Source organism: Pogoniulus pusillus, chromosome 3 (assembly GCF_015220805.1).
Source record: "Pogoniulus pusillus isolate bPogPus1 chromosome 3, bPogPus1.pri, whole genome shotgun sequence".
NCBI lineage: Eukaryota > Metazoa > Chordata > Aves > Piciformes > Lybiidae > Pogoniulus > Pogoniulus pusillus.
In genome coordinates, this window is record NC_087266.1 from 22578274 (window position 1) to 22590470 (window position 12197).

General features: G+C 39.1%; 1 protein-coding gene across 1 annotated transcript in view; it reads right to left on the reverse strand.

Annotated features, from left to right (window-relative positions):
• USP12 (ubiquitin specific peptidase 12) overlaps window positions 1-12197 on the reverse strand; it is a 33483-nt gene that overhangs the window by 4924 nt on the left and 16362 nt on the right. Inside the window, exons 4-6 of the mRNA XM_064172324.1 lie at window positions 7908-8134; window positions 2318-2394; window positions 2013-2096 (exon numbers count right to left, since the gene is read on the reverse strand). Coding sequence (XP_064028394.1) covers window positions 2013-2096; window positions 2318-2394; window positions 7908-8134 — 388 coding nt within the window. The remainder of the gene's footprint in view (window positions 1-2012; window positions 2097-2317; window positions 2395-7907; window positions 8135-12197) is intronic.

Here is a 12197-nt window from a genome sequence, read left to right on the forward strand (position 1 = left end):
TTATTTTCAGGAAGAGTTAAATTTTTATTATGTTACTGAGATATAGATACAGTTTCTGCTCTATTTTTTCCCCAGAATTAAGTCCTCTTCTCATAATACAGGTATGTTTGATAATAAGAGCTGTTTCACTGGTGAAAAAATTCATCACACCACTTTCACAAATTGAATAGCCACTATCACAGATAAAGTACATGTTAGAGAGATGGAAGAGACCAAGTGCCCAAGTCCTGCACCTGGGTCAGGGCAATGACAAGCACCAATGTAGGCTGGGCAGCAACTGGCTTGAGAGCAGTCTTGAGGAGAGGGACTTGAGGGTGCTGGTGGACGAGAAGCTCAACATGAGCCACCAGTGCGCACTTGCACCTCAGAAAGCCAACTGTATCCTGGGCTGCATCAAAAGAAGCATGGCCAGCAGGGAGGTGATTTTCCCCTTCTACTCCACTCTGGTGAGACCTCACCTGGAGTACCACATCCAGTTCTGGGGCCCCTATTACAGGAAAGATATGGACATGCTGGAACATGTCCAGAGAAGGATGATCAGAGGGCTGGAGCTCCTGTCCTACAAAGACAGACTGAGGGAGTTTGGGCTGTTCACTATGGAGAAGAGAAGGGTCCGAGGAGACCTTATTGGGGCCTTCAGGAAAGCTGCTGAGGGACTTTTTAGGATGTCAGGTAGTGATAGGACCAGAGAGAATGGAGCACAACTAGAAGAGGGTAGATTCAGACTAGATGTTAAGAAGAATTTCATCACCATGAGGGTGGTGAGACACTGGAACAGGTTGCCCAGGGAGGTGGTGGAAGCCCCATTCCTGGAGGTCTTTAAGGCCAGGCTTGATGGGGCTGTGAGAAACCTGATCTAGTGTAAGGTGTCCCTGCCCATGGGAGGGGGCTTGGAACTAGATGATCCTTGAGGTCCCTTCCAGGCCTCTACAATTCTATGATTCTAAGAAAATTATTGACCAGTGAAACTGGAGTTCCACATGGCAAGTAAAATATAAACAATAAAAGGTACCTTTTTATAATATGGTAGTGCCTCTAGTACACGTTTAAGTCAACACAGCTTACATTGGCCAAGGATCACATTACCTCCCACACAGAAGAACAGCTAAGGCAACACAAAACAACAGGACAGACCTGGCTTTGCAACCCTCTAATACATGCCAATTAGTAAGCTTAAGCAATGTGTGAAGACAGGTTTTGCAGATGAGATATGCCAAAAGCCATGTGCTGAATCTATAGTAAACCACACAAACAGAATCAGTGATACAACCAGTAGAGCACGTCAGTGTCCCCACCCCTCCCCAACAAATACTTTCTCAGATAATAAATACCACATGGTACACAAAATCTGAGATTTTCAGAGGTGTAAACAAGACTAGAAAAAAATATGGGGCAAACCAGAACTGGTTTTAAACATAGTGAGTTTCAGGCTTCTGCAGAGCTTCTGATGCTTTTCAGGAGCACTGTCAAGCAAAAGTTTAGCACAATTAACTGCACTCTTTGAAGAAATCAGAAACTTAGTTAACAAAGAAAGCTACAAACCTCATTCTCAGTGAATCAGAAACAAATCTATCTTTAAAATTTTACAGCAATTGGAAAAAGTATTGTATCATCAAGATAAAACCAAGTTTAACAAGTCATATGAAACCAGTGATTTTTCATTATTACCCATATCCATTGATTAGTCTCTGGCAGTTTGTTTTCATTTGTATTTTTAACTTTATTTTGGACTAAAGACCATTCTCTTCCTCATTTGTAAAATAAATAATGATCGAGGGAGTCCCAGAATGCATTACATGGATTCTCTTCACTCATGAAAACACACTCATTGAATTCAAGCAAGAGGAATGAAACTAAGTTACTCTGAAGTAGAAGAAGAGTAAGAAATGTTAAAATGAACATTATCCCTCTGCCTCATGCACATATACAAGGAAACACAAGAACACGTGGAAATACAAGAATATTTTAATGAAATGCATAGGTTATTTTTTCCCTCCCTGAGCCTGATGTACCTTTTATGTGCTTCTTGTTTACTGCGACATTCTTCACAGTAATATTTGTATTCACTGCACAGAGTTTCTGTATTGCTGAAACCCCTGAATAGAAAATAAAAAATATAAAGAACAAATGCTATAGATACTAGCTTCTTATCTGAAATACACACATAAACATGTACAACATAAATAAAATCAGATACTCTTAAATCCGCATAAGCTAGAATTTACTGAGCTTTTGAGATTTTAGTTTTGCTTCCTGCTTTCTAGCTAACAGATGAAAGACAAAACAAAACTAGGAAAAAATCAATTTTTTCACCTACCTTAAACAATGAGTGATTGAAGTATTCTGCTCCACATCAACTGAAAGGTCTAAGAAGTCTTCATCTTTGCTGCTTATCTGCCATAACAGATTATAGTTAAACCAAGTTACACTAATTTACTTCTCTGTTTCAGTGCTGTTTTCTAGTCACGCAGAGCATTTTTTACCTTGCACCAGGCTTCTTAAATGTTGTTACAAGTGGCTTTTCTGTTTCAGAGCCTTCCTAGATGCCTGTTTCTGATTTTGCTCAGGAAGAAGGAAGTGCGTATGTGTGGGTGGATATAATGCCAGTTGTCATTATGCTGTGATTTCAGCTCAACAATACTAATGCCAAGTTCCTTTAACACCTCACTCTTTTGAAAAGAATACAATCACTAGGGTTCTTCTATGTAATCATAGAATGCTTTGGAAGGGTCCTTTAAAGGTCAGCTAGTCCAAGCTCCCTGCAGTGAGCAGGAACATTTTCAACTAGAGCAGATCGCTCAGAACTCTGTTCAACCTGACCTTGAATGTTTCCAGGGATGGAGCAACCACAACCTCTCTGGGCAACCTGTTCCAGTGTTTCACCACCCTCACTGAAAAAAATGTCTTACTTACATCTAATCTGAACCTCCCATCTTTTAGTTTAAAACAATTACTCCTTGTTCTCTCACAGCCTGAACTCTAAAAAGACTATCCCCATCTTTCTTATAGGTCCTCTTTAAGTACTGAGAGGCCACAATAAGATCTCCTCAGAACCTTCTCTTTTCCAGATTTAACAAAATAAACTCTCAATCTTTCTTCACAGAAGAGGTGTTCCAGACATTGGATCATTTTTGTGGCCCTCCTCTGGACCTGCTTCAACAGATTCACATCCTCATGCTGTGGACTCCAGAGCCAGACAGTACTCCAGGTGAGGTCTTATCAGAGTGGAGCAGAGCAGCAGAATCACCTTCCTCAACCCGCTGGCCATGCTGTCACCTCTGTTCTTCCTCTACAGTTCCCTCCAACTGAAAAGTTATCTATTTGCATATCATAATGCTCCTAATAAACAGCACAAACATTTATAAGCCTCTTTGTGGCTAGATTCATACTCTTAAACGAGCTGCACACAGCAAAATTTTTGTAAACAACAGCTTGAGTCTTTATCTGACAGGGAGAACAGTGCATAGCCATTGCTTAGAAAACTATAAGAATAACAAAGTAAAACCAGAAAATCCTAGAAGTGGAGAATAAATTCTATCACAAATCCTGAAAAATGGTGCAGGAGGATGACTTTTAATATTTTTTTTATTTAAAACTGCATGAGTTAATGTTGGAAAAAAAGAGTATTGTTCAAATACTAACAGTTAAAAAATCTTAACAGTTACGAATAGCAATTTCTAAATGCTGAACATAAATGGAAAAAAACTACTTGGCTCTTCTTCCAATAAAGCCTTTAATGGTTCCTCATGATCCATAGTGCACAATGGACTGGTTAATTTGAGGGAGGTTCTTTAAAGCAGTATTATCACTAATAGTAGAAGAATTCCTTTTGCCAACATCTAGGTTCAGTACCAATCCCTTTTTAACCAAGTGTACCACATCCATTTCCTCTTCTCTGTCCTCTTTGCACCCGTCTGTATGGGGTAAATCCGCCTGTAAAATCATTATTATTTGTTGGAATTTTTTTTATTAGACCAAGAGAGGAAGAATTATCTAATCCCATGTCTGAGCAACACTGATCACATGACTCCTTCAGCTGTCCTTGCTGAAGAGTGCAGCAATTCTCTAGAACTTATTTTTTTTTCTCTGAGCCATTCTTAATCCCTAGGCTAAGATGATTTCCACCAGTGTTCTTAGTATTATTAACTCAAGTCTGATAATTCCAAAAGTGGTTTGCAATGGGATATTTTTAAGAACTGTCCATACACCTAAAGCATGGTACAGCCCTGAGTTTATGTACATTGAGTAGTTTTGGCTAGTTAGGAGAAAACATTCTCATTTAGAGCAAAGATATATTATGCTTTACATTTTTAAGTATGCATTGAATTCCAAATTTAAATTGAAAATTTACTATAGTTTTTTGTCTCAGCATTAAGAATCACTAATTCATCTACTACTGCTGTGTAATCTTCATAAGCTATATGCAAATATGTCTGACATTTTAAGTTACATTTCTAAACACAGAAAGACTCTAGATGCCAACAGTAGTATTCCAATCATCATATATGCTCATATTTCAAAACACTTTTTCCAAGATGTTATTCACAGCCATATTACAGATTTAACATGTCAAAATGTACTTATAAGTGATTATTTTCACATGACTATGTTTTAATTAGACACAAGATGATACACTGAGTAAACAGAAGCTAATAAAATAGCTTCCAGATAATTTGGGCTTGGAAAACAAAGGCCCTGAAGTACTAATAATCAATGTGTGTTACAATATTGAATTTAGAATTCAACTGTCTAAGGAGGCACAGTGGCAAACTGACATGGCACATCCTGTTCAGCAATAGCTAACAGAGAAAGAGCCAAGCAATGTTAGTAAAACCCTCAAAATTGCGATAGGCCTAATAACTAATAAAATATGCTGAGCATATCAGCATTTTGTTCCAGAGTACTCCAAATTCCTTTCTTCTCCCCCAACGTGGATTTGAATTTGGAGGAGAAGGCAGCACCAAAACTGCTTTTCCCCTGCCGCCCTACAGGCTTAATAAACGTGTGGAGGCCCATGCTGGAGTCGGGCTGGTGGTTGGCTGGGTTTTCGTGGCCAGTATAAAATGGCAAGTGGACACCTTGTCTAGGAAAGCATAAATAGAGCAAGGGAGAAAGCAAGGTGGTTCCTGCTTTGAAAGAATTCCCACCTTGCAAAGCTCCCGACAGGACAGGCTCCTGCTGTGACTGAATTCCCATTCTGGACCATCCCACTTTTGGACAGCTCCTTCCATTTTACACGGCTCTCAGTTTTACACCGTCCCTACCTTTGGATGGTTCTCCCCACTTCTGCACCGTTCTGTGCAAACTTGCAAGCTTGGCAAGTTTTGGGGTCCTTTTGAGAGAGCTGCCAGCAGCATCAGGACCCGGCTAATCTTGGCTGCCTTCCAGACTGGGCGATCCAAGCTGTTTGGCTCTCCCCTGTTGCTGCTGAGGTACCATCACTTCCATGAATCCCTGTCTTGTGGCAGCTGTGTCTTGAGACATTTGTGAGTTTGGCAGCTTTGCCATTTGCCTTGGGCTTCTGCTGCCTGGATCCAGACTACTGGATATTGCTTGCAGCTCAGAAGGCAGCCGAGCCGCAGAGGCATCCAGCAAGGGATCATCTCCAATTTCCTATCTCACCTCTGTGAGTAAAGCCTGCTGTTCCCTTAAATCTCTGCTCAGTCTGATGGATAGTGGGGAAAAGCTGTGTTTATAGGTGAGCCTTTTCCACTTCCTGACTCCCTAAATCTCTAAATTTGGCCGTAATATCATTTGAATAATTCCTGATCAAATTAAAATCTGTAAATAAACCTAAACTAGTTTTGTATATAGTTTAGGGGTGGAGTTTTCAGGAAAATAAAATAATTCTATATTCATTAACTCCTGACTTGGCCACATTAATGCTCTGCCTCCACAACACATTTAAAAACTGGATTTAAGACTTTTACTTAGATCAAACTCCTGGCAATAATAATGCACTGTGCCAAAGTGGGGAAAGATAACAATGTTGGTCATGTTGGTCTGTTGGAGAAGGTCCAGCAGATGGCTACGAGGATAATTAGGGGACTGGAGGGCATGGCTTATGAGAAGAGGCTGAGAGACTTGGGACTTTTTAGTCTAGAAAAGAGAAGAGTTAGAGGGGATTTGATAAATGCTTGTAAGCATCTGAAGGCTGGCCAGGAGGGAGGGGACAGGCTCTTCTCACTTGCTCTCACTTGCTCCCTGGGACAGGACAAGGAGTAATGGGTGTAAAATGCAGCAAAAGAGGTTCCACCTCAACACAAGGGGGGATTTCTTTACTGTAAGGGTCACAGAGCACTGGAACAGGTTCCCCAGAGAGGTTGTGGGGTCTCCTTCTCTGGATACTTTCAAGGCCTGTCTGGATGTGTTCCTCTGTGATCTGTGTTAGATAGCATTGTCCTGCTCTGGTGGGGGGGTTGCACTCAATCTCCTTGGGTCCCTTCCAACCCCTAACATCCTGTAAGCCTGTGATGTTCAAAGACTAAGCTGAACTCAAGTTTCAAGAAACAAAAATATCAGCTCAAGAACTAAAAGAGAAGCAATTGACAGTTGCCATGAAATAGTATCTAGGGAGCGGAAAATCTACCAGGAAAGAAAATACAGTAGCTAGAAATCAGCACCTAAATTACTCAAAATATCATAATCTACTGAAGTCTAGAAACTTCTTTTCTTTGAAACGAAATAGAGGAAGGTATTTTCTTGAAGAGAGAAAATTACAGGTGAAAAGATAGGCTTAATCTGATTATTTCCTCCTTTCCAACATCATGCTGAAATATGTGCATTATCTAATCAAAGACAATAGGTATGAAAAAAACAGTAATTTAGTTGTTTTACAGTATCTAAGACATGGATCATGACAGAATTACTGAATTTTTAAAACTGTGCTGCTTTTTCTCTTTCTCTAGCAGACAGATTCAATTGTAAGTTTTTCTAAAAATTATGCTTTGTCTTATTGTAGAACTATAAAAAATATTAGCTTAGTCAAAGAAAGAGCTTATTTCTCAGAGTGCAGTATTAGATGAATTCCTGACAGACATCTAGGAAAGGAATACCTTTACTGAACAGTAAGTTATGCTCTTTGAAAATCTCAGCCTACTGTCCCACTGCTGTCTTGGGTTCAAATGCAGGTTCCCAGAGACTCTTATAAATTTAATAGACCCAATGACAATTTATAGAATTTATAGAGTGCCCTCCCCTCTTCCCCCTCCTTTTTTCCCAAAAGACAGGCAGAGAGAAAAGTAGGGACACCCAAATAAATCAATCTCACTCGATTTGGAAGTTAAAAAGGAAAAGTTTAACAATAACTTAGAAAAAGGTATTGGAGGTAGCGGAGTTTACAAAGGATAAGGAAGGGAAAACAGCAAAATACAAACAGGGATGGATACAACCCGAGTAGTGTGATGGTGTCTCTGCCTCGTGGATGCCACGTGGTGTGCTGGTATGCAGTGTGGGTGTGTGTGGTCATGAGTGAACGCAGGAAAAGAGAATGAGGAGCAGGAAGTGCTCCTCTTTTATACCGCAGGAAGTGGGGGGAGTGGGCTAACCATCACCTAGAGTGTGGCCCACCCCTGGGGAGGGGCCAAGACCCCTAGGGTCAGGTTCAGGGTTACTCCCCCAGGAGTGTTAACCCTATACAACTGCCAAAAGTCAATCACAGTATATTGATTTCATTTGCTTTAAATTTCAGAACTAGCAATCAGAGGAAATAGATTCAGAATATTTACTTATGGAATGTATCACTAACTATGACCTAAGTTAAGACATTGAATTTGAAAAGAAATCCACATCCCCAAGGATTTGTATTAGGAATACATCAACTGATAAAAGATGCAGATAAATGAACTATCAAACATGAAGTTCTGCAACACTGAAGAATTAATTTCACAAAGTATATAGAGACTTACAGTTTCACATGTAAGACATCTGGTTTCATTAGTTAATGTTCCCTGAAAGATTTCATGAACCCAGGTTGGGTCTGGTGGGCTGTTATTTTCATTGTCAACATTGCCATTGGGTAGGCGACCATTTTGCTTCTCCTGTTTTCTTTCCTCTTGCAAGATATCCGCCACTGTATTTAATAGATAGTTTAAGAATTCGTGTGCATCTTGCTGCATGTAGTTATCAAAAAGCTCTACGAGATAAAACAATGGATATTTTTTCATTAATCATTTAGTGCTAGACTACAAAAAGGTTTTAAAAGAAGTCAACTTTCAAAACCAGTGTTTATTTCATGTCTTAAAGCGTTCATGACAATATATGTAACACACCAATCCAAAAACACATATTCCATAAACTCAGCCAAAAATATAGGGGGTGAGAAGAGAGGAGGGCAAGTCAGCTTACATTCACAGAAATCTCTCAGCTGATCAAAATTAATAGGAGTGAACCATTCTGAAAGAAAACCATGGCATGATTGAACTATCTATACACAGAGTGCCAGCTTGAAATGTTATAGCTGCTACTGTCCAGCCTCCAGATGCCAATCCACAATGATTTGGATCTCCTACAGAGGCAATGCTATCTCTGCCAAGCTTCTGTCAATATCTTGGACAACACAGGGCATCTCAAATGGCATTAGATGTTGGCATTTTCCAGAACTGAACTGAGAGTTTATGATAGGAAATGTTTCATTTGCTGCATGTTCTATTACAAGAAGAACATGAACAATAAATGGTCAAAACACTGTTTTAATTTATTTTCACTTTTAGGATTTTAAGCCCACTACTTCTGTCATAAACACAATGTCATCAATACTAGCAATGAAAACAAACTGAAAACTTAAAGATACTGCTTTTATGAAACAACCTATTTTCTTTCTCAAGGTTCTTTAAGTAAGGTAGCATTTGCAGAAGCCGTGTTGACTTACCCTAAAGTTCTAGGCACAGCAGGAGCAAACAGGTTTCAAATGAAGGCTTTAAGTACTAAACAGATTTGTCTTTCAATATCTGGAGATTGGTTCTGGAGACTGGTATATATATGGCACCTTTATTACTGGTGGACTTGGATAGAAAATAATGGATGTACTATGGTTTTTGCTTTGTGTCCTCTGTCAACATCTCTAAGCATAATAGTTTTAGGATTAATTCAGTGCAAAGGGAATAGTTTCTCTGACAGATTTACGATGTACAGCAATGATACAGATTAAAGCATAAAGTTGGATACTTTTCTATATAAGTCTACTTTCTTATTTATGTTAATTTTTTATCATCCTGAAAACATAATTTATTGCAGTCTCTTGGATATCAACCTGAAAAACCTTCTACTGCTACAAAAACTCACACTAGGAATAGGAAATGTAAGGAAAACGTAAAGACATTGAATTGGATTTATTAATAGTTCTTTCTCTGACTAGGAATTGTTACAATTTAAAAAGCATTCTATATCACTGGCTAATACCATACAAGCATTTTAATGTGCAATTATTTCAATTAACTATAACCAGCAATTTGCTTGTAGTCCAAGAACATACAAAGAGACTGGCCTTCAGTGGAAGGATAGCTCTCATGACTGGAAAAATGAATGAAAATGATACTCAGTGAAGCTTAAGTTTTAAAGTGCACATAGGGACTACATGAAAGCTTTCCTATCATTCACTTGATGGCATCCAGGAATAAATTTCAAACAGGAAGAAACAAGAAAAGAAAAAAAAAAAAAGGGTTGTTAGCAAAGTAGGGTGAATTTGACATTAATCTAGATCATTTGGAAAGGTTAAGTAGTGCATTAGGTCAGCCAAGAGTATGAACCAAGTAATTTATTTAATGAACTACTACACTGTTTTGAGAATAGTAAGTTCAACTCTGAACAGAACAACTGTAAGGTCTTTATTTAAACAAGTAAATCAAGGCTGAACAAGAACTACAAGTCTTGAGGTAAAACACTTCAGAGGTTCTTCACGTCATTCCGTCACACCCCTCTCAGGGCTACATGCCCAGTCAGTAAATTAGCATGACGCACAACAGAATAAAAGCCATACATTGTTCATTTTATAATTAGAATAAATTTAAGCAAACACAGCAGTATAGCTTCAGATGACTTCCAGTCAGAAGCTGCTTCTCAGACAGTTAAGCTTTAAGGTTATTATAGATAATACATGTATGTTTTATTCAGACACTGAGAATAAAGTTAAGAATAGCAACACTGCAGATTGGACTATGTCACGATTGTTTTCAGTCACCACCCTTGTATAGCTAGATACTGAAGGGAACAGATTCTAGATTGGTGTTGCACACCTACCTGACTCTTTAACTAACTCTTCTCTAAAGCTCAAAATTACATACCTTTGCAATAAGTGCTTAATAGCAAGCTCATGTAATTGCTGCTTGACCACACAGCCATTTATTTGTAGAAAAGGTGAGAATATCATCATTGGAAGAGACCAAAAAAGCCAACAAGAGTTCAGCTTTCACATCCAGCTTCTCTAGCAAAGACTCTCCAATTGCCTTCTGCTTACAATTTTAGTGTCATGGTGTAATTAAGCATTTAAAAGAACATATTCCAAAAAGAACTTAATGGCTCCTGTGGTTTATTTCCTGCTTTCCATTTGAACCATTTCCCACATTTTAGCTAACATTCACTGACATAATGAACTGTATCAAAATACAAGCACATGTGCTCTTCCCAAAGAACTGAATGACGTTTTTTCTTCTGCACAAGTAAGAAACTGCATTACCTTCAATAAATTATGAGCCAGCAGTGGGCCCAAGTGGCCAGGAAAGCCAATGGCATTCTGGCCTGTATCAGGAACAGTGTGGCCAATAGGACAAGGGAGGTTATTCTTCCCCTGTACTCAACACTGGTCAGGCTACACCTTGAGTACTGTGTCCAGTTCTGGGCTCCTCAATTCAAGAGAGGTGTTGAGGTGCTGGAATGTGTCCAGAGAAGGGCAACAAAGCTGGTGAGAGGCCTGGAGCACAAGCCCTGTGAGGAGAGGCTGAGGGAGCTGGGATTGTTTAGCCTGGAGGAGGCTCAGGAGTGACCTCATTGATGCCTGCGACTACCTGAAAGGAGGCTGTAGCCAAGTGGGTGTTAGTCTCTCCTCCCCAGCAATCTGCAACAGAACAAGGGGACACAGTCTCATGTTGTGCTGGGGGAGGTATAGGCTGGATGTTAGGAGGAAGTTCTTCACAGAGAGATTGATTTGCCATTGGAATGGGCTGCCCAGGGAAGTGGTGGAATCGCTGTCCCTGGAGGTGTTCAAGAAAAGCCTGGATGAGGCACTTAGTGCCATGGTCTAGCTGACTGGATAGGGCTGGGGGATAGGTTGGCCTGGATGATCTTAGAAGTCTCTTCCAACTTGTTTGATTCTATGATTCTATCATACCTGAAAGCTTTTCGTCATACAATATTATGATAACTCATGGTATGTATTTGCTGGGGGGGATCACTTCAAATTAGGAATGCCATGATTTTATTTCTTGTTTTTACTACAGAGATGGACATCATAACATTTAAACACTTTTTTAAGTCTTGGAGATATTACAAGAATATGAACATATCTACTTCAGCAGTGTTAAATATGGCTGGAGGTTCAACTTGATGATCTCTTTGGGCCCCTTCCAACCCCTGATATCCTGTGATGGTATCTCATAGCTTATTTAAATCTAGGGGCTATTTTAAAAGAAAAATTTTATGTTTTTATAAAAGTGTATCCAAATTTAGTAGCGGACCAGTTTCTAATTTGTCTTGTAACTGCAAATTATTTTTTAAAACATTCTGACCAATTAAAACTATAAGAACAAGAAACATGAAAAATCTCTGGAAATCTCAATTACACTTTAAAAAAGGAGCCAAAACTACTTGGTAATTTTAAAATTCATTAATCCTTTAAAAGGTAGGTGAAGCTAAATACTGCTTAAATTCTAAATTGATTTTAAAATGTGTGTTATTTTTAAGCCAGACTCTGTCAGGAACAGTCTTAACATCCTTTCTACACACTCAGTTTAGGAGACTAATCCTGCACTCAGAGGCTAATGTTTTTTAAACAGAGAACAAAAGTTTTACAGTGAAAAATACAATTCATAGAGAGGTAAAATTAGCAAGCAATGTCATAAACAACCACTGAAAACATACTAAATTCCACATTAAGAGAGACAGACAGGTGTTCTCTCCCCAAATAGCTCTAAGGTTACACCCTTACTGTGGGGTCACCTCTCTGCACTGCAGCACAACTGTGTAACAAATATGTAGGTATTCCA